Source organism: Schistocerca gregaria, chromosome 5 (assembly GCF_023897955.1).
Source record: "Schistocerca gregaria isolate iqSchGreg1 chromosome 5, iqSchGreg1.2, whole genome shotgun sequence".
NCBI classification, from domain to species: Eukaryota; Metazoa; Arthropoda; class Insecta; order Orthoptera; family Acrididae; genus Schistocerca; species Schistocerca gregaria.
The window spans coordinates 500,393,722-500,417,143 of NC_064924.1; the positions used below are offsets into that span (position 1 = coordinate 500,393,722).

The window sequence follows — 23,422 nt, forward strand, 5'->3', positions numbered from 1 at the left end:
GTAGGATGTCCCTCATTTTAGGAATAATGGTAGATAATCAATGCTCTGGTGAAGGTTTGGTTGTTCCAGTCCAGTGTGGTACTGGGTGACAAAGGGGACACTCCTTTGTGGCTAGTTTTTGGAGGTAATGGGAGGATTGCCGTTGCGAGGGGAAATGGCATGGGAGATCTGTTTGCGGCCCAGGTCTGGGGTATAGTGCCAGTCTGTGAAGGCCTTGGCGAGACCCTCAGCATACTGAGCAAAGGAGTTTTTGTCACTCCAGATACTCCGTCTCTGAGTAGCCGGGGCTGTATGCAAGGGATTTTTTGGTCTGAAAGGGATGACAGCTGTCAAAATGCAGGTACTGTTGGTGGCTGGTGAGTTTAATGTGGACAGAGGTGCAGATGGAGCTGGCAGAGAATAGGTGGTCGACATTCAGGAAGGTGGCATGGGTAGGTTGAGGAGGATCACATGAAGTGGATGGGAGAAAAGGTGTTGAGGTTGTGAAGGAACCAAGATAGGGTGTTTTTGCCCTGGGTCCAGATCATGAAGATATTGTCAGTGAACATGAACCAGACTAGGGGTTTGGTGTTTTGAGAGGCTACAGAGGTCTCTCTAGATGGACCATAAAAAAAGTTGGGATAGAAAAAGTTGGCATAGGAGAATGCCATGTGAGTGCTCATGGCTGATTTGTTTTATGTATCTTCCCTTCAAATGGAAGTAGTTGTGGATTAAGATGCAATTAGTAAGGTGTATGAGGAATGAGGTAGTGGGTTCAGAGTCTGAAGGATGTTGGGAAAGGTAGTGTTCAGTAGTGGTAAGACAATGGGCATGAGGGGTGTTGGCATATAGGGACGTGGCATCAACAGTTACATGTAGGGATCCAGGAGGTAAATCTTCTGATGCTGCACCTGTTGGCCTTCTAATCCCTGCACACTCCACCAGTCAGTGCACCAATACACTACTATCCCTTCCCCTTCCCCACCCATTCCAGGTTGCTGCTTGCATCCCATGTGATAGCTGCATTCTGGTCGGAGGTGCAGGAGTTGAGGGTCATGTGTGCATGTGATATGCTTGCTTGTGTGTATGTATAGTGTATTGTGTGTGTGTGTGTGCGTGTGTGTGTCTGTCATTGATGAAGGCTGTGGCCAAAAGCTTTATGATAGTGCCTGTCTACAGCTTAACGTGTCTTCTTTATGGTAAGAAGCAATCTGTCTTTTCCTTTATTGTTGATATTCCTACACAGAATCTCCATTGTCTGATATAAAATAGCTAGTTTTTCATTGGTCTCGGTGTTTACAACATATTTCATAAACTGTGTATCATACAATGACACAAATTGCAAGTTAGCTGGTTGGTTTCAAGTATCATTTGCAAAATAAACAATAATGACGTGGAATGAATAATTGTATATTCACATCACAAATGATTTTGTAAATATGCCCTTATCCTGATCATTTGTGTGTGTGTGTTTTATTTATTTATTTATTTTTATTAAGTGACAAACAGATGTTATTCAGTATTTCTTGCCCACTACACTTTAGGCATTACAATAACAGGGTTGCCACGAGTTCTGGAAATCAGGGAAATATCAGGAAAATTTGAAAAAAAACTCTGGAAAAATTTAGTTTTTGTCTCAGTAGATGAAATGTTTTGTTTACTGAGACGTCATGCATCGTCACTAGCTGGGTGCAGCTGAGCATGTGAACCGCTTCCCTACTGCCTCTTATTATTGCTTCTTCCCTCTTTGCCATTCATCTCAGCTATCAATCAGTGCTGTCACCACATCTTGCTGTTAGCCTAGCAGCTGCTGACAAGAGGCAGGGGTGCACGAGAAGAGGTTTGTTTGGATCTGATTCTCAGAGATTGTTGGTGCAGTGGTCAGAGACACTAGTGTGTGCACTAGTTGTGTGTCAATGGTTGTGTGAATACATGTGTGCTCTCATCTTCTGAAAAAGGCCATTGCCAAAAATGTAGTTGTGAGAATGTTTGTCTTTTCTATGAGTGTCTGCGACTCAGCGATCATCATCATGGTGAGCTGTTGCCTATCCTCATTAGTACTGATTTTCACAGTATTCACACAAGTTATCTATTGCATGGATTGATCACTGTCGTCTCATTTCAACAACACGGTGTCTGTGACATGTAAATAGCTGGCCACCCCAGTGGACTTCCATGACGGGCCACAACCACAGGCAATTTCTGTGGGTATCTCTAACAGATCAGGCCAGCCAATCTGAAGCCCATCATTTCCCACTAACGTGCAGGCCCTGCCCGTTGGCTCTAGTCTCACCGATCTGCCTGCAGGTCAGGTCTTTTTGTATGTGGTGTAATGCTGCAGATTTTTTTGGTTTATCCATGGACTTAGGAGTGTGGTGCTACTTGGCAGGCCAGAGGTCATGGACAATAGATTTCAGGAATTGCGACTGTCTCGCTGCAAGAACATTACAGTGCGACATTTTATAGACACTTTATTTATTCTAGTACATTTTGGCACTTTGGAACTAGTTTACGTATTGGAATGTATGATTGATATGAGGAAGAAAATAGTGGATGTTGATGTTAGTACTGAAGATTTTGCTCACATGCTTAGAAATACAGAAGTCCTTGCATTTTTTGTCAACTTATGGCTTTACTTACCCTTGAGATCTAAAAATTTGCCCCCCCCCCTCCCTCCAGGGGGCCAACAGCTATTTGGTGGGTATGTTTGTGGTCGCATGGGTCCCTGAGCTATTGCAGCCTTTATTCTTTTCTGGGCTGCTTTCTCTTCCCCTTCCTTCTCCTTTCGTATCCTCCCTCCTTTCCCGTTGCCGATTCCATTTCTTCTCTTGGAGTTCTTCTCATGTTGGCCTGGCTGTCCTCGTGACTTTGCTTCATCTTGCGGTTTTGGTTTGTTGCTGCTTCTCTTTTTTTGTACCCCTCAGGCATTTGACCTCCATATTCAAATTTGAAATCCATAGTGCAAGCCAGATAAGGAAGAACTCCCTCCCTAGCATCTTTGGTGTGGAATCGTCTTCCCCCTCCTCCCTCCCTCCTCCCCCTCACCCTCACACTCCCTTGCCCCTCTCCCTCACACTCCCTCCCCCCTCCCCCTCCCACATCCCCCAACACCGTCCCATCCCCACTCACACCCACCCCCTCTCCCCCTCTCCCCCTCCTCCCTACCCCCACCTCATCCCCTACCTCCCCCACATCCCCCCTCCTCCCTTACCTCCCCTCTCATCCCCTACCTCCCCCTCCTCCCCTACCTCCCTCTTCTCCCCTACATCCCCCCTCAACCCCTACATCCCCTCTCCTCCCCTACATCCCCCCTGCAACACATCCCCCTCCCACACCCCTCCCACTCCCCCTCTCCCCCTCTCGGTCCCCCTCCCCCTCCCCGTCCACCCTCCACCACCCCATCCCCCTCTATCCACACCACTCCCTCCCCTCCCCCTCCCCCTCCCACTCCCTCTCCCAGTCCCCCTCCCACTCCCCCTCCCACTCCCCCTCCCACTTCCCCTCCCACGCACCTCACACTCCCCCTCCCATGCCCCGCACACTCCCCCTCCCAAGCCCCTCCCACTCCCCCTCCCACTCCCCCTCACACTCCCTCTCCCCCTCCCCTCCCTCTCCCCCTCCCCCTCTGCCCTCCGCCTCTACCCCCATCCGCCCCTACCTCCCCCTCCTCCCCTACCTCCCCCCTCCACCTACTCCCCCTCCCACTACGCCTCTCCCCCTCCCCCTCCCGCCCCCACCGCCCTCTTCCCTTCCCCTTTACCCTCCCACTCCTATGCTCCCTCTCCCTACCCCCTCTCCCTCTCCCCCTCACCCTCCCACTCCTACTCCCCTTCTCCCACACCCCTTTCCCACTCCCCCTCCGCCTTCCCCTCAACCCTCCACTATACCCCTCCCCCTCCACCTGCCTCCCTTCCCCTCCCATCCCCTTCCGACCCCAACCCTCCGCTACCCTCCCCACCCATCCCCTCACAACCTGTCCCAACCCCTTCCCACCCTCCCTACCCCTCTCCCCTACCCTCCCATCCCACCACCTCCTCCCGTCCCCCACCCCCTTCCCCTATCCTCCCCCTACCACCCCCATTCCCCATCCCCCGCCCCCTCTCCTACCCCCTCCCCTACCCCCTCCCCTACCCCTACCCCTCTCTCCCTCTCCCCTCTCCCCCTCCGCCTTGACCTCAACCATCCACCTTCCCCTCAACCATCCACATTCCACAATCCCCCTCCCCTCCCCCTCCTTCCCTCCTCCCCTACCTCCCCCTTCCTCCTCTACCTCCCACTGCCACTCCCCCACCCACTCCCCTTCTCCCCCTCCCCTCCCCTCCCCCTCCCACCCCCTCCTCCCATCCTCCGCCCGTCCCCTACCCCCTCATCTCCCCTTTCACTCCCTCCCCCCTCTCCCACCTCCTCCTCCCATCCTCCGCCCGTCCCCTACCCCCTCATCTCCCCTTTCACTCCCTCCCCCCTCTCCCACCTCCTCCTCCCATCCTCCGCCCCTCTCCCACCCCCTCCCATTCCCTCACACTCCCTCCTCTCCCACCCCCTCCTCCCATCCTCCGCCCCTCTCCCACCCCCTCCCATTCCCTCACACCCCCTCCCCTCCTCTCCCATCCCTTCCCCTTGTCAGCCCCCCACCCCTCCCCATCCCTCCCCACCCCTCCCCACCCTCCCCACACCTCCCCACACCTCCCCACCCCACCCCTCCCAACCTCACCACTCCCCACCCCTCCCAACCCCTCCCAACCCCTCCACTCCCCACCCTTCCCCACCCCTCCCCACCCATCCCCTCCCCACCCCTCCCCACCCCTCCACACCGCTCCCCACCCCTCCCCACACCTCCCCACCCCTCCCTACCCCTCCCCTCGCTTCCCCACGCCTCCCCACCCCTCCCTACCCCTCCCCTCGCTTCCCCACGCCTCCCAACCCCTCCCCACCCCTCCCCACGCCTCCCCCGCCTCCCCACCCCTCCCCCGCCTCCCCACCCCTCCCCACCCCTCCCCACCCCTCCCCACACCTCCCCACCCCTCCCCACCCCTCCCCACCCCTCCCCACCCCTCCCCACCCCTCCCCACCCCTCCCCACCCCACCCCACCCCACCCCACCCCTCCCAACCCCTCCCAACCCCTCCCAACCCCTCCCAACCCCTCCCAACCCCTCCCAACCCCTCCCAACCCCTCCCAACCCCTCCACACACCTCCCAACCCCTCCCCACACCTCCCAACCCCTCCCCACCCCTCCCCACCCCTCCCCACCCCTCCCCACCCCTCCCCACCCCTCGCCACCCCTCGCCACCCCTCGCCACCCTCCCCACCCCTCCCCACCCCTCGCCACCCCTCCCCACCCCTCGCCGCCCCCTCTCCGCCCCCTCCCCGCCCCCTCTCCCTCACCCACTCCCTCACCCACTCCCTCACCCACTCCCTCACCCACTCCCTCACCCACTCCCTCACCCACTCCCTCACCCACTCCCTCACCCTCACCCTCTCACTCTCACTCTCACTCTCACTCTCACTCTCACTCTCACTCTCACTCTCCCTCTCCCTCTCCCTCTCCCTCTCCCCCTCTCCCCCTCTCCCTCTCCCTCTCCCTCTCCCTCTCCCTCTCCCTCTCCCTCTCCCTCTCCCTCTCCCTCTCCCTCTCCCTCTCCCTCTCCCTCTCCCTCTCACTCTCACTCTCACTCTCACTCTCACTCTCACTCTCACTCTCACTCTCACTCTCACTCTCACTCTCACTCTCACTCTCACTCTCACTCTCACTCTCCCTCTCCCTCTCCCTCTCCCTCTCCCTCTCCCTCTCCCTCTCCCTCTCCCTCTCCCTCTCCCTCTCACTCTCACTCTCACTCTCCCTCTCCCTCTCCCTCTCCCTCTCCCTCTCCCTCTCCCTCTCACTCTCACTCTCACTCTCACTCTCACTCTCACTCTCACTCTCACTCTCACTCTCACTCTCAGTCTCAGTCTCAGTCTCAGTCTCAGTCTCAGTCTCAGTCTCCCTTCCCAGTCCCGTCACGCCTTTCTCAGCCATGGAGAACACCATCCTCCACAGGAACTGCAGCGGTTTCTTCCACCATCTAGCTGAGCTCCACCCACTTATCAGCCTTCACCCTTTCCTCTGCATTGCTCTGCAGGAAACTTGGTTTCCGGCAATGCGAACCCCCGCCCTCCGTGGCTACCGGGGTTATTATAAGAACCGGGCAGCTTATGAAAGGGTGTCTGGTGGCGTCTGCATATATGTCCTGAACTCTCTTCACAGCGAGTCTGTACCTGTCCAAACACCCTTAGAGGCTGTCGCTGTTCGGATGTGGACGCCACTGGCTGTTACCGTCTGCAGTCTTTACCTTCCACCGGATGGTGATGTCGCGTTGCATGTCCTGGCTGCTCTGATAGCCCAATTGCCGCCACCTTTCTTGTTACTGGGCGACTTTAACGCCCATAACCATCTGTGGGGTGGGTCGGTGGCAACAGGTCGAGGCGCCGTCGTTGAGCATTTATTGACGCAGCTCGATCTCTCGATATTAAATAATGGTGCAATCACACACTTCAGTGTGGTGCATGGCACATACTCCGCCATTGACCTTTCGATCTGTAGCCCTAGCCTCTTACCGTCTGTCCAATGGAGAGTGCATGACGACCTTTGTGGTAGTCACCACTTTCCGATCTTTCTGTCACTACCACAGCGTCAGTCTTCTGGGCGCCCTAGCAGATGGGCTCTGAATAAGGCTGACTGGGACTTGTTCTCCTCCACTGCCGCTATTGAGCCACACTCTAACGATGACATTGATGCTGTGGTTCAATCGGCCACCACTGGCTTCGTTACTGCCGCCAAATCTGCCATTCCCCATTCTTCTGGATCCCCTCGGCGGTGGACTGTGCTTTGGTGGTCGCCTGCGATCGCTGAAGCGATTTAAGCTCGCCGGCGGGCGCTCCAGCGTTACAAGCGACGTCCCTCAATCGAACACCTTATCGTCTTCAAACGGCTGCGTGCGCGAGCCCGCCGCATTATCCGCCAATGCAAGCAGGAGTGCTGGGAGCGGTATCTGTCCACAATTGGCCTCCATGTCACTCCATCGCAGGTCTGGGCCAAGATTCGCTGTCTGTATGGCTATCGGACCCCTGTCAGCATCCCTGCGCTCTCACTGAATGGAGAAGTTTATACTGACTCCGACGTCATTGCAAACCGCTTGGCAGAGCACTTTGCTCTGAATTCCGCTTCTGCCAACTACCCCTTGGGCTTCCGCTCCATTAAAGAGCGGATAGAACGTCAGAGTCTCTCTTTTCGCACCCACCATCCTGAATTGTACAATGTTCCATTCAGTGAGTGGGAATTCCGCAGTGCCCTCGCCGCTTGTCCTGATACCGCTCCTGGCCCAGATAGCATCCACTCTCAGATGCTGAAACACCTTTCAGTGGACTGCCAGCGACGCCTCGTCGACCTTTACAACCGCATTTGGGTCGAGGGTGAGTTTCCGTCGCAATGGCGGGAAAGTCTTGTTGTCCTCATTCTGAAACCGGGGAAGAACCCTTTGGAGGTGGACAGCTACTGTCCCATTAGCCTCACCAACGTTCTTTGCAAGTTGCTTGAACGGATGGTGAGCCGGCGCTTGAATTGGGTACTGGAGTCTTGGGGCCTTCTGGCTCCGTCTCAGGGTGGGTTCAGTAAAGGCCGCTCCTCCGCCCACAATTTGGTGAGCCTGGAGTCGGCCATCCGTACTGCCTTTGCCCACCATCAGCATCTGGTCGCTGTCTTTTTCGACATGCGGAAGGCGTATGATACGACATGGCGCTATCACATCCTTTCTACGCTTCATGGATGGGGCCTTCGGGGCCCTCTGCCGATCTATATCCGCAATTTTCTGTCGTATCGTACCTTCCACGTGCGCGTCGCGGCCTCATATAGTTCCTCCAAAGTCCAGGAGAACGGTGTGCCACAGGGTTCTGTTCTACGTGTCTGTCTGTTTTTAATAGCCATTAACGGGCTCGCTGCGGCGGTGGGAAATTCTTTCTCTACTTCCCTGTATGCTGACGACTTCTGCCTTTACTACAGCTCTATTGGCATTGCAGCTGCTGAACGTCAGCTACAGGGCGCAATCCGCAAGGCGCAGTCTTGGGCTGTAGCGCATGGTTTTCAGTTTTCAGGAGCCAAGACCTGTGTTATGCATTTCTGCCGGCGACACACTGTTCACCTGGAGCCGCGGCTTTATCTTGACGGCGAGTGGTGGAGTTACATAGGTTTTTGGGGGTTGTTTTTGATGCCCGGTTAACTTGGCTGCCTCATATTCGGCAGCTTAAACAGGCGTGTTGGCGGCATCTAAATGCTCTGCGATACCTGAGTCACACCAGGTGGGGTGCTGACCGATCTACTCTCCTATGGCTTTACCAGGCGTTAATCCAGTCCCGTCTGGACTATGGGAGTCTGGCTTATGGCTCAGCATCCCCATCTGCGTTGCGGCTGCTGGACCCAATCCTCCACAGCGGGATATGCCTTGCCACTGGTGCCTTCCGGACCAGCCCTGTGGACAGCATACTTGTGGAGGCAGGTGTCCCTCCACTGCGGTTACGATGCCAACAATTACTGGCTGCTTATGCTGCCCATGTTTTTAGCTCACCCGGGCATCCAAATTATCTTGTCCTGTTCCTGCAGTCAGTTGTCCGTCTGCCAGAACGTCGGCTCCTGTCGGGTTGTCCGATCGCCGTACGTGTCAAACAGCTTCTCTACGGGCTTGGGTGTTTCCCTGTACCACCCCCTTTCCGGGCCCCTCTGCATACACCCCCATGGTGTGTGCCTCGCCGTTGCCTTTGGCTCAACTTGGCACAGGGCCCGAAGGACTCAGTCCCCCCCGGAGGCCTTCCGACGCCACTTTTATTCCATCCTGGTTACGTATCAGGGCTCTGGCATTGTCTATACCGACGGTTCGATGGTTGCTGGTCGTGTCAGTTATGCACTAACTCTAGGGGACCATTCTGAACAACGTTCGTTGCCGGCTGGCTGCAGTGTTTACACTGCTGAGCTGGTCGCCATCTTTCGTGCCCTAGAGTATATCCGCTCCTCCTCAGGTGAGTCCTTCGTTATCTGTAGCGATTCCCTGAGCGGTTTACGAGCTCTCGACCAGTGTTTCCCTCGTTCTCGTCTGGTGATGCCTATCCAGGAGTCCCTGCATACTCTTGGCCGTTGTGGCAGATCTGTGGTCTTTGTTTGGACCCCGGGCCATGTTGGGATACCCGGAAATGAAACTGTTGACCGCCTGGCGAAAGAGGCCACTAGTGCACCATCTCTGAAGATTGGCCTCCCGGCGACTGATTTGCGGGCACTATTACGCCGCAAAGTTTTCGATTTATGGGACACTGATTGGCGCAACCTGCCCGTGCCAAACAAACTCCGCCGTATCAAGGAGACGACTACTGTGTGGCGGTCATCCATGCGAGCCAACCGCAGGGAATCAGTTGTCCTTTGTCGGCACCCGCATTGGCCACACCCAACTCACGCACAGTTATTTACTGTGTCGTGAGGATCCCCCTCTTTGTCATTGTGGGGCGTCCTTGACGGTGGTCCATATTCTGTTGGAGTGCGCCCTTTTAACTGTGCTCAGGCAGACTTTTGCGCTGTTTGATATGCTCTCTGCACTTTTATCTGACGACTCTTCCATAGCGGACATAGTGCTGCGTTTTATTCGGGCAGGGGGATTTTATCGCTTAATGTAAGTGTGTGAGTTTTTGTGTTGATTCTGGCCTATGGCCTACGATTTGTCTGATTTTTTTCATGTGTTTCTCGGTGGTTGACTTTTCCCTTTTTGTTTGTATGGTCGGCCAACCACCGTCATACTCTGTGTGTCTGTGTATGTGTGTGTGTGTGCGAGTGTACACCTATCCTTTTTCCCCCCTAAGGGAAGTCTTTCTGCTCCCGGGATTGGAATGACTCCTTACCCTCTCCCTTAAAACCCACATCCTTTCGTCTTTCCCTCTCCTTCCCTCTTTCCTGAAGAAGCAACCGTCGGTTGCGAAAGCTAGAAATTCTGTGTGTGTGTGTGTGTGTTTGTGTGTTTTATTTATTGTGCCTATCTACCGGCGCTTTCCCGCTTGGTAAGTCTTGGAATCTTTGTTTTTAATATATTTTTCCCATATATATATTCACATAAGAAGGATCATGGCGCCTCTGATCAGACTGCGACTTCTTTATTGAACGAATGCAGCTGTGTGGAGTCATGGAGGGTATGGATGGGAAAGAGAAGAACGCTGTCTGACAATGTACAGAGACTGGAAGACGATGGGACTATGCTTTCAGATACAGCATTGGGAGGCTGCAGGAGAGGAGGAGGGGATCATAAAAGGAGGAAAGCAGAGAGGGGAAAAGACAGATGAGTGCATTGGTAGAGGATATGAGTTGGGAGGTGATAGGACAGAGGCACAGAACTGTTGTGTGCGGGGTGGGGAGACATTGGGTTATCATCGTTTTTCCTCCTTCCACCTCTACTCTATCCTTCCCGCCTCCCTACCCCCTCCAGGTTGCTGCTTTTGTTCAAGACAACAGTTATAGGCTGTTCAGAGTGGACAGAGATAAAGGTCATGTATGCATGAATTGTGCCTGTTTATGTGAATTTGTGTGTTTTTCCTTTTCTGAAGAGGGGTTGGCTGAAAGCTCTGTGTGTAAAAGTGTAAAAGTCTTTTCATTGCCTGTCTGCAACTCAGTGTGCCATCTTTACGGTGAGCAGCAATCTATCCTTTTTATGATTGTAGAGAGAATCTTCAGAGTGGCACAAGGCCTTTTGCATTGAATGACGTGTACTGCTTCATGAACCATAAACTCAAGAGAGTGGTAAGTATATCACAAAAACATTGCCTGGTTTAGGGTCAACTACAAAAATTAAATGAACAATTGAATCAGTTGTAAGTGAGGAAAACATAAAACTTTTTCCTAGTGTGGTCACCTGATGACATTGATAAGCTGAAAGATTTGTCTCAGCTGCCTGCAAGGTGGCGACCCTAAACTCTAAGTGGATTGAGAATATCAAATGAAACACCTTTCAGCTGTCAAATTTCCAATCTCATTTTGACAAATAAAATACGGTTCGAAATTTGATGGGTGAAAGGTGTTTAATTTGATATCCTCTTTCCAACAACAGAGTCCTGCAGCCATCTCTTAAAAGATGGACATACAGTGACTCTAAATGGATTGGTTCAGGAGAGACAGAGGTGATAGAGGTGTCAAGGAGTAACCTTAATGAGTGTGTGCTTATGACGAGATCTAAAAAGATTTTCTGGGCTGAATTCCAGAATGAGAATTTTGCACTTCCATAGATTTATCAATCACATGGTTCACTTTTGTAGGCTGGGGTGTATTTGCAGCATAACAGCAAAAATATTTCACGCCGATGGGGTATGTGTTAGGTGTGTAGTGAAAGAAGCAATGTTTCTAACCAGACACTGCCACGGCCCATTGCTGCTCGTATGTTCGTTTTTGCGGGTTGTTTGGAGGGGGTGAGACTTCCCACAATGCTGGTGCTGGAGAGCTGACTGTTACATCATCTTCTTCCATGATAAACAAAATCTGGGCTGAATGGACATTTTCATAGGCTTCAGCTATTGGCATTGCTTACATCAGAGAAGGGTCCGGTTCCATCAATGTGTGGTTCCTCACTTCCAAGTCAGAGGTAAGGCACACAATAACATCCCTTGGGAGAGTCTGTGTAATTTTGTCTGCACAAACATTTAAAATTGCAAATTTTATGTAATTCTTGTAGGTCAGGAGCTCAGTGTGCATAAGATTGAGGCCTTTTCTCCAGTACTAGAATTCTAACCTGGCAGCACCAACATCTTTCTTCATTGAAAAATATTCTTGCAATAACAAACATATTATAGACAACTGAAGTTCCACTACATTCTGCATTAAATGATATGGTTTGAGATTTCCTGACAAGAACTTGGTCTTTTGTCTTTCTATGCCAGAAATTTCACAAGCTGTAAAATATAAAAGTAATTGTTGATAGTAAGTGTCCTATTCTTCACTGTGTTTGTTAAATAGTGGCAAAGCCGTTAACATAGGTGTCATGGAAGATGTTCCTTGTACTCTCACTAAAGCTTGTATTGCCCGTAACATTGCTGTCATTAGCTCATAACACTGTGCTGTTTGTGTTAGCAGTTGTTAATTACAAAATTTGTGAAGTCCAATTTGTGTGTGTCACAGGTCTTATGTCGCTGCCACTTTGGAAAGACAAGTTGCACACAAAAATAACAGAGGCTAACTCAGATTTCTTGGACATTTCTAGTTTGGTAATGGAATGCATTCAGAACAGTACAAGCTGTCTTAGAGTAATCTGTCCAATCCAAGCCCAATTCACACAGTTTGTGTTCTCCAGAATGAGATATTCACTCTGCAGTGGAGTGTGCGCTGATATGAAACTTCCTGGTAGATTAAAACTGTGTGCCGGACCGAGACTTGAACTCGGGACCTTTGCCTTTCGCAGGCAAGTGCTCTACCATCTGAGCTACCCAAGTATGACTCACACCTCGTCCTCACAGCTTTACTTCTGCCAGTACCTCGTCTCCTGCCTTCCAAACTTTACGGAAGCTCTCCTGTGAACCTTGCAGAACTAGCACTCCTGAAAGAAAGGATATTGCGGAGACATGGCTTAGCTCAGATGGTAGAGCACTTTCCAGTGAAAGGCAGAGGCCTGAGTTCGAATCTGTCTGGCACACAGTTTGAATCTGCCAGGAGGTTTTGAGTTTGTGTTCTGCCAATCAAACCGAGTACATAATGTAAACTGCATAAATCAAAATGATATGCTGATCAGTTCACTGTGTACTGACTCTGATCAGCTTCTATGCAGAATTCATAGAAGACACGTTGATACCAAGTGCCATCTAGGTAATGGCGCCACAGTAATTGAGAGTAATGTTGCACCGACTAATTGATTTCCATAGTGGTATCAGGTGGCATCACTACAGTTTCAGACCTTGTGATTTCACTTAGCTACTTGACCATGGACTTATTATCTTTGTCTCTCCTCATCCTCACAACAGGTGATACCTTCTCATCATGGGGTCTGAGTGACTAGCCGCTCCTTTTTAACTTTCCCCACTCTATCCCTTCCTCCTCTTCGAGCAAGTAACTGTTATTTCCAAAAACTACGATAATTTATGTATTTTGTATATGTCTGTTGGCTGTACTGACATTTCTCCTTGAAGATAATTACTGGTCAGCAGTTCTGACTCAATTTTATTAATTTCTGCATTTTTATCTTAAGGGAGGTTTTCTGTATGTATTATAGCATAGAGGTCTGATTCACACTATTACTAAACCTTACGGTACGGTTTGTCATGCAACACTACAGCAGTGCTCGTGCAAATTATGCCACAAAACTCTCATCTTTGAAAGTGCTTTCATTTTTTGTTCACCCCATCTTCAGGTGTTTGCATTTATTTGTGTCGTGAACCTTGTTTCTTTACTTAAGTACCATTGCAATATTCAACAACACCATAAGTAAAGAAACAATGTTCACAACATGTACATTAATGTAAACATGTGGAGATGGGATGCCAAGCACCCTGAAATTTCATAATGGAAAAATAAACTCGTACAAAAACAACTGGTTGCACCTAATTCATTATGAATTACCTTTAGATTCAACAGTTGCAGTATTCCAATATGTACATATTGGACAAGAATAATTTAATGATGTTAATACAAGAAAAAATGGAAAAACAAAATATTGCAATGAGACAGGCAATCCCAGGCAACAAGCAGTAAGGAGTAACTGTGATTTTTGGCAACAGGCAGCTCATTTGTGTATTTAAATTAATATCTACAAACACTCTTAGGAAGCATGTCTTTTAATATTTCCAGAAATATTTTCAATAATTGATTGTATAGATATGGGTCGTTTCTTTAATACTAAATAAATTAAGCTGTCATTTCTTTGTTCATTATAAATATTGTAAAGTCTAAATAGCTTGAACTTAACATATATTGGCAGTCTCATAAAGAAGCCAACCTGGAAAAATGCAAAAAACACAATGGCAAATATTCGAAAATGCATCACTGGCGAAGTACAATATGAGTGTCACACTCTTCAAAGAATTGCTTCTGCAGGTTGGATTGAAACCAATCATGGACCGGATCTGGCCCGCTGACCACTGGTTACCAGCCTGTGGTTTAGCATGTCCTACATCACTTTGTAATTAAATGAATTTCCAAAAGTAATTTGTGAATCCAAATTCATATTTATCCAATCAGTTGAATGTATAAATTTTAAGATTGTTTACATAGTTAATGGATTTTTACACTTAGATCTTTGTTAACACCAGTATGTTATGACTACTACCACGTTTAATCTGTAAAGGATCCACATTTACAATTAGTGAATATTGTAAAGATAGTTCCACAATAATATCCATAATTATTGTTAGATCTTGTAATAATTATTGGTATTATTTGACAACAGTGATGATGTTTTATGGTGGTACTCATCATTAAAATCACCTTGGCAGCACAGATTTATTAGGTTGAATTAGTTTCAAGAAATTTTTATGGGTTTTTTAGATATGAAATGTTTTTAGAGAAGCTGGAATTAACATATACATTTTCAGTAACATTAATTTCAGTTTTTTAACTTGTTGAGTTTCTTTCCCACCTAACCAAGACTATTTTAGTAGAGAGGATGATATGGACTAAATCAAATACAGATATAAAACAGAATCTTAATCATATCTGTTAGTAAATAAAACATAAGTCAGATCAAAGTATCAGCCAAATGGAACCCTCTCATCAAACCACTCATTCAACATGTGGTGTACTGAAATATATATGCTTAAAGCATCCCACTCAGTTCGGTCCTATCACTGAAGAATCAGTTCGGTCCTATCACTGAAGAATCAGTTCGGTCCTATCACTGAAGAATCAGTTCGGTCCTATCACTGAAGAATCAGTTCGGTCCTATCACTGAAGAATCAGTTCGGTCCTATCACTGAAGAATCAGTTCGGTCCTATCACTGAAGAATCAGTTCGGTCCTATCACTGAAGAATCAGTTCGGTCCTATCACTGAAGAATCAGTTCGGTCCTATCACTGAAGAATCAGTTCGGTCCTATCACTGAAGAATCAGTTCGGTCCTATCACTGAAGAATCAGTTCGGTCCTATCACTGAAGAATCAGTTCGGTCCTATCACTGAAGAATCAGTTCGGTCCTATCACTGAAGAATCAGTTCGGTCCTATCACTGAAGAATCAGTTCGGTCCTATCACTGAAGAATCAGTTCGGTCCTATCACTGAAGAATCAGTTCGGTCCTATCACTGAAGAATCAGTTCGGTCCTATCACTGAAGAATCAGTTCGGTCCTATCACTGAAGAATCAGTTCGGTCCTATCACTGAAGAATCAGTTCGGTCCTATCACTGAAGAATCAGTTCGGTCCTATCACTGAAGAATCAGTTCGGTCCTATCACTGAAGAATCAGTTAGGTCGGTTCACTGAAGGGTTAACCAAATAGAGAAAGAAGCAGTGTTTACATACTGTGGCAGAGAACAATAGATTTGTGTGCATGTAGTAGTCATAGTGGATGGAAGGAAAACAGAACATTAGAGTTTAATGTTCTGTTGATGCTGATAATGTCAGAAATGTTTGATTGGGTAAGGCAGAGAAGGAAATTGGTCATGATGTAGTTAAAATAAGTATTTTACCCCACAAGCACTCTATCGTCGTCCTTCAGTCTGACTGTAACATCATAGTTGCATTACTTAATAGCTTCCCACTACTAGTTGAGACAGCATACCTTGATGGTAGTTGCCAGTACTATTTTTTTCTTGGATTAAAGGTATTGGAATCTGTGACAATGTTGTAATGAAACTACTTGACATATTTTGCTTTTGTTGTTACAAGTTACTAATATGTTGTTTGTAAGAACTGCATAGTATAGTTTCTTTTTGACTGGAGTATTTTTCCATTTTTCAGCCGTGTGTGCCAATTGTCTACCATCGACGTGAACAAAACTCCATTAAACAATATGGGACAAATATTCTTGTTGAGTGGAGACCTGATTCTAGCATGCTGGTTGTTGCTGTAAGTACAAATCTCCAATTAAGAAATGAACTCAGTTGTTTTAATAGAATGTTGAGATGAAAAATAAAGTGTGTGCCTTGAGTCTGGATGGAAGAACTTAAGAATCCTTAACAACTTTGTCCAGTTTTAATATGAACACACTTAACCACAAGCATAGAAAATCTGATCCAACATTGATGGTGAAAAAGTTTGTATCAATATGAGATGAATAGAAGCTCAGAAATATTGAAACCAATTTTACATATACATGAAAGCATGTCTATGGCTTAATACTGAAAAATTTATTACTTATAATTGTTTCTACACACAGGTCCCCAATGGAAGAGTAAGCAATTTTCATGAAAAATTTGGACACTTTATAGTGTTGTTGGTCAATCAAAATAAATGAACTGTTTATTTTTCTCAAATTTGGGTTAAATTTCAAAACAGAATATGTCTTATTATGATTCGAGCCAAATACAATTCAGTATTAATCATAAAATTCTCACCTTAGTTGCTCATGATTCAATCGGAGTAAAACTCTTGTTGGCGATCCGTAGTTGATCGAAGGTAAAATGAGTGTAAGGGAGAATCATTCCTTGAGTTTGGAAGTACAGTTTTGCTGGCTGACCCGCCTAAGTACCCTAAGAAGTTTTACGTGAAGTCAGTAAGAGGATCAAAATCGTCTGTTCAGTCATTTGATTGTACTGGCACAAAAGTGTAAGATGAAAGAAAGAAGGCTGAAGTACTGAATTCAGTCATCCAAAATTGTTTCACTGCAGAAGTTCCATTATATAATTTCTTCTTTTATTTATCACATGAATGCCATCTGTTGTAGAATTACCAGAACATGTTTTATGTTTGTGTGTTATGATAGTTCCGGAGAATGGAAATTTGCTATAAAATCTTTATGGGTTCTGCAAACAGAGATTTGTGATATTTGGCTCTGTTAGTGTAAACCAGACAGATTGGAAGAAAACTGTGTTACTTGGGAGGCACCAAGGTCGAGGATTGTTTCACATCCAAGTACCTTGAAGTTACCTTAGATAGCTCACACACTTACTGGTGGCACTTCCGTAATACGATGTCAACCCGAAACATCATCACATGGAAACCTGTTGGCATAATTAGGATAACCAATTCCAGGTGGACCATAATTCTGCCGCGGCACTCTAATGTTTCTAGACTGGTAAATATGCCTGTCCAGTCTAGTATAAATCTGCTCACACAAAAGAAGTGGGTGTAGTTCATAATGAAACTCCAAGTCTAATTATGGGATGTCTGAAACCAACTACTGTTGACAAATTGTCTTGCTTGGTAGGCATTACTCCTCCTGATATATCACAGGAAGTAGGCAGTCTGAGATTCGTTACAGTTGCATTGTGCATACTGCTCTACTTCCTGTATGGCATGGTTTTCACTCTGGGAGACGGGCTGCAGGAATTGGGTATTGCAGAGCAGGAGAATTTTGTAGATGGAGAGGAAGTAGTGTAGTTCAAGAAGGTTCGGGCCTGATGATTCATAAGGTTTTGCAGGACTAGGTTGTTGAGGGCTGTGGACTGATGGAATTGGAACAGACAGAGGTCATTCTGGAAGGAGGAGACGGATAATTTTATGGGAAGTCCATTTGGGGCAATCCCATGAGCTAGGCACCAATATGGGAACAGTATGTGGAACTAGATTCTGGTTAGCGAAAGGGAAACTTTTCTGTATTGGTGAAAATAGAAAGAGCAAGGATCCATAATGAAGGATAGCAAATATTTGCATGTACTGTCACCGTACAGTACATGCTTCCTACCTCATTTGTGAAGTCTGACGTATGCATCCAAATTTCTGTAGCTTTGAAATTGTAGTCATTTCACATTATACCAACTGTCTTCCTTAAACTGAGTGAGTGGTTAGCGCACTGCACTCACATTCGGGAGGACGACAGTTCAATCCCCCGTCCAGCCATCCTGATTTATTAGATTTTCCGTGATTTCCCTGAAATGCTCCAGGCAAATGCTGGGATGGTTTTCTTGAAAGGGCACGGTCGACTTCTTTCCCTCTCCTTCCCTCAACCGACGAGACCGATGACCTCACTGTTTGATCTCTTCATGCAAGCAATCCAATCCAATCCAATCTGTCTTCCTTAAGAATCATCAAGTGAATTTTCTCTGTGTTTCACCAGATACTTGCAGTCACAGGTCTTGCAAAGAAGTATTCATGACTTATTTATTTATGTATTTATTTATTCATTCATTCATTCATCCATCCATCCATTCAAGGATCGTATCACAATGATAAAGGGGTTTTCGTCATAATACAATGAAAATAAATAGCTTTAGGCATATGCCTGAATGCTAGAGGGGAGGGGGGAATGGAAATCCTAAGTCAGAATGGCCAGACTGGGCAAACTCAATTGTCCTGTTACGAATTCATTGTCTTAATAGGTGCACTGTGTCATTCATTTTGATCCCAGTTGTTCAATGTTCTTTTGATCATATACAATTTCCATCAGAAGCAGTGGCCATTCCTCAAGTTTTGCTGCCCCTTTTTATTCCTGTTGTTATAACAAATATCGGACCATTTGGGATCAGTCTATCAAAAGAGCATGTAAAATTCCTTTATGTAAACCTTTTTGCTGGTAGCGAGAAACAAACCAACATTTTCTGTTGACACTAGACATAGCTTTGAAACATCAGGTGAAAAGTATGTTTTTTATGGATAACTCCACATACATATTGCAAAAATGTAATTGTATATATCTGTGGAAACACCAGGGAAAATGAACCTGGTGTTTCACAGGAGAGACATCGTGTTTGTGGGAGGTTGTAATATAGTCTTTGACCTTCATGGAAGACAGATCTTTAAATTTTTTGAAAGTGATTCATCTTAAGTTGCAAAACATCAATACAATTGCATAGTCCACTGGGGTTTGATGAGCTTATATTTGACACTCATACTATGAAGAAAGCCATCCATGGCAAATATTGTAAAATCGTCTGTTATCAATCAAGGGGGCTGATACTTAACTTTTCCTCCCATCAGATCATCTGGAGACAGAACTTCAGTTTAATAACCAAACGGGTGTAAAATTCACTTTAGCTATTCTGAAGGCATGTCTAAATTGTGTCATACAATTACAGGATACACACATCTCATGTCACACCAAAATTATAGTACTGTCTGCTACTTGATGTGCATCTTTTTGATGCTTTTACACTTACTACAAGGTCCATGAACCGTGGACATTGCCGTTGGTGGGGAGGCTTGCATGCCTCAGCGATACAGATAGCCGTACCATAGGTGCAACCACAATGGAGGGGTATCTGTTAAGAGGCCAGACAAACGTGTGGTTCCTGAAGAGGGGCAGCAGCCTTTTCAGTAGTTGCAGGGGCAACAGTCTGTATGATTAACTGATCTGGCCTTGTAACACTAACCAAAACAGCCTTGCTGTGCTGGTACTGCAAACGGCTGAAAGCAAGGGGAAACTACAGCTGTAATTTTTCCCAACAGCATGCAGCTGTACTGTATGGTTAAATGGTGATGGCGTCCTCTTGGGTAAAATATTCCGGAGGTAAAATAGTCCCCCATACGGATCTCCAGGCAGGGACTACTCAAGAGGACGTCGTTATCTGGAGAAAGGAAACTGGAGTTCTACGGATTGGAGCGTGGAATGTCAGATCCCTTAATCAGGCAGGTAGGTTAAAAAATTTAAAAAGGGAAATGGATAGGTTAAAGTTAGATATAATGGGAAATAGTGAAGCTCGGTGGCAGGAGGAACAAGACTTTTGGTCAGGTGAATACAGGGTTATAAATACAAAATCAAATAGGGGTAATGCAGGAGTAGGTTTAATAATGAATAAAAAAAATAGAAGTGCAGGTAAGCTACTATCAACAGCATAGTGAATGCATTATTGTGGCCAAGATAGACATGAAGCCCATGCCTACTACAGTACTACAAGTTTATATGCCAACTAGTTCTGCAGATGATGAAGAAATTGATGAAATGTATGATGAGATAAAAGAAATTATTCAGATAGTGAAGGGAGACGAAAATTTAATAGTCATGGATGACTGGAATTCAAGAGTAGGAAAAGGGAGAGAAGGAAACTTAGTAGGTGAATATGGATTGGGGGTAAGAAATGAAAGAGGAAGCCACCTGGTAGAATTTTGCACAGAGCATGACTTATCATAGATAACACTTGGTTTAAGAATCATGAAAGAAGGTTGTATACATGAAAGAATCATGGAGATACTGAAAGGTATCAGATAGATTATATACTGGTAAGACAGAGATATAGGAACTAGGTTTTAAATTGTAAGACATTTCCAGGGGCAGATGTGGACTCTGACCACAATCTATTGGTTATGAACTGTAGATTAAAACTGAAGAAACTGCAAAAACGTGGGAATTTAAGGAGGTGGGACCTGTATAAACTGACTAAACCAGAGGTTGTACAGAGTTTTAGGGAGAGCATGAGGGAACAATTGTCACGAATGGGGGAAAGAAATACAGTAGAAGAAGAATGGGTAGCTCTGAGGGATGAAGTAGTGAAGGCAGCAGAGGATCAAGTAGGTAAAAAGACAAGGGCTAGTAGAAATCATTGGGTAACAGAAGAAATATTGAATTTAATTTACGAAAAGAGAAAATACAGAAATGCAGAAAATAAAGCAGGCAAAAAGGAATACAAACTTCTCAAAAATGAGATCGACAGGAAGTGCAAAATGGCTAAGCAGGGATGGCTAGAGGACAGATGTGAGGACATAAAGGCTTATCTCATGAGGGGGTAAGATAGATACTGCCTACAGGAAAATTAAAGAGACCTTTGGAGATAAGAGAACCACTTGTATGAACATCAAGAGCTCAGATGGAAACCCAGTTCTAAACAAAGAAGGGAAAGCAGAAAGCTGGAAGGAGTATATAGAGGGTCTATACAAGGGCGATGTACTTGAGGACAATATAATGGAAATGGAAGAGGATGTAGATGAAGATGAAATGGGAGATACAATACTGCGTGAAGAGTCTGACAGAGCACTGAAAGACCTGAATCGAAACAAGGCCCCGGGAGTAGACAACATTCCTTTAGAACTACTGACAGCCTTGGGAGAGCCAGTCCTGACAAAACTCTACCATCTGGTGAGCAAGATGTATGAGACTTCAAGAAGAATGTAATAATTCCAATCCGAAAGAAAGCAGGTGTTGTCAGATGTTAAAATTACTGAACTATCAGTTTAATAAGTTACAGCTGCAAAATACTAACGCACAACTTGACAAGAAGAAAGGATCGGTTGGTAGGACATGTTCTGAGGCATCAAGGGATCACAGATTTAGCATTGGAGGGCAACGCGGAGGGTAAAAATCGTAGAGGGAGACCAAGAGATAAATACACTAAGCAGATTCAGAAGGATGTAGGCTGCAGTAGGTACTGGGAGATGAAGAAGCTTGCACAGGATAGAGTAGCATGGAGAGCTGCATCAAACCTGTCTCAGGACTGAAGAAAGCAACAACAAATGGAATCACACACAGCAAGACATACATTGCTGGTTTTGTGTATCTGTTTCTCAGATTTGGAACTTGTCTGTTAGGCTCAGTAAGTAGTTTATCTTTGACAGGTTTGCAACATAGTCTCTGATTACCTTATGCTGCTATATTTGGTTCACAGTTGCATCTGTTAACATATGTTTTTCATTACTTCTTCATACCTGGATAAGGTGACTGTATATACTTTATTCGTAATGGTATGTTTTTTGCAGTTGTGAATGGCTCTTGTTGATTAGTCTCTTCGATCTGATGTACTCTGACATACTTGAAAAGCTTGCCATATTGCCTATTGGGAATAGTGCGTGTTAGTGACCGCATCACTGTAACACCCAAGTTATCACTGCAGCACCCAGAAATCCAAAAATTACACATGTGATTACCCTGACACATTAGCTTCTCCTCCCTCACTTACCTCTCATTGAGCATCACACATTAATTTCTTGGCCTGTGCAAATAATTCCTGTAATGAAAAAGTGTCATCACACAGAAGCATATAACTGTAGGCCTATATTACTTCTGTCTGTTCAATGCAGAATTATGGGGCACATTTTACGATGTTTGTGGCGACTAAAAGATTTCCCTGTAGAACTCAGCATGAATTTTGAATACCACAGCTCTGTGAAACTCTGCTTTGTTCTGTTATAAGATCCAGAAGGCAGTATATAATGGCACCTGGGTTGATGTTATGTACTATTTCCACACCATTGCAGAAAATATTAGAGTATCATTGTATTGCATGAAAGAATTTGTAGCAGATAGAACTCACTATGTCATCTTAATGGGGAGAAATCATTAAATGTAAAAGTAGCTTAGGGCACAACTTGGTGGAGTGAGATAGAACTTTCATCATTCACAATGTATAAAAACGACTTTGTGGATAATGTAAGACCTGCAGAAAATCAATGATTGGTTCATGGTCTAGCAACTGAATCAGGGAACTAGTGTTGGACTTTCTGTTGACCTCAACATAAAAAGATATTTGTATCAACACAGAAATTGATTGTGAGATTAAGATCTGTAATTAAGTGCAAAACTGTTAAGGTAAGACTAGATGCTACGTTTTCTGCTTCAAAGATGCAAAATAAAGAAAGTAGGTCTCTAACTACAACAGAATGCTTAGATTTATACTTAGAGCTCTTACTGAACCCCATAAATAGCATGGATAATGAAGGAGTAGGAGGGATGTGACACTGAACTTTTAAAAAGAAAAGAAAAAATAGGAGAATCATAAAAAAACATAAGATAGTCATGTCTTGTTCTCACATGCCAGTACCTCATTTCCTACCTTTCAAATCAATAGTTCTCCTGCAAAACTTGCAGGGCTAGCACTCCTGGAAGTAAGGATGTTGTAGAGACATGTCTTAGCTACAGCCTAGGCAGTGCTTCCAGAGTGAATTTTTCATGCTGTAGCTGAGTGTGCACTGATATCAAACTTCCTGGGAGATTTAACCAGTGTGGCCAACCAAGACTCAAACCTAGTATCTTTGCCTATTGCAGGCAAGAGCTGCACCAACTGAGTTATCCAGCATGACTCATGATCCATCCTCTCATCTTTACTTCCGCTGGTACCTCATCTCCGATCTTCAAAACTTCACATAAGTTCTCCTTCAAACCTTGTGGGACTAGCACACCTGGAAGAAAGGATATTGCGGAGTCATGACTTAGTCACAGCCTGGGAGACGTTTCCAGATATATTATGTATTTATTTAAGCACAAGCCCATGAAAGGCAAAAGGTCCCGGGTTCGAGTCCCAGTCCAGCGCACAATTTTAATCTGCCAGAAAGTTTTATATCAGTACACATTCCGCTGCAGAATGAAAAATTCATTCCAAAAACATGAGATTACAAATGTAAACAAATAAAATATTTATATATAAAACACAAAGATGCTGTGACTTATCA

At 46.0% G+C, this 23,422-nt stretch overlaps 1 protein-coding gene across 1 annotated transcript in view; it reads left to right on the plus strand.

The window, feature by feature from the left end:
- The window catches only part of LOC126272137 (guanine nucleotide exchange factor subunit Rich), a 274,952-nt gene that overhangs the window by 21,987 nt on the left and 229,543 nt on the right, over window positions 1–23,422 (plus strand). The window contains exon 2 of the mRNA XM_049974745.1: window positions 15,908–16,015. Coding sequence (XP_049830702.1) covers window positions 15,908–16,015 — 108 coding nt within the window. The remainder of the gene's footprint in view (window positions 1–15,907; window positions 16,016–23,422) is intronic.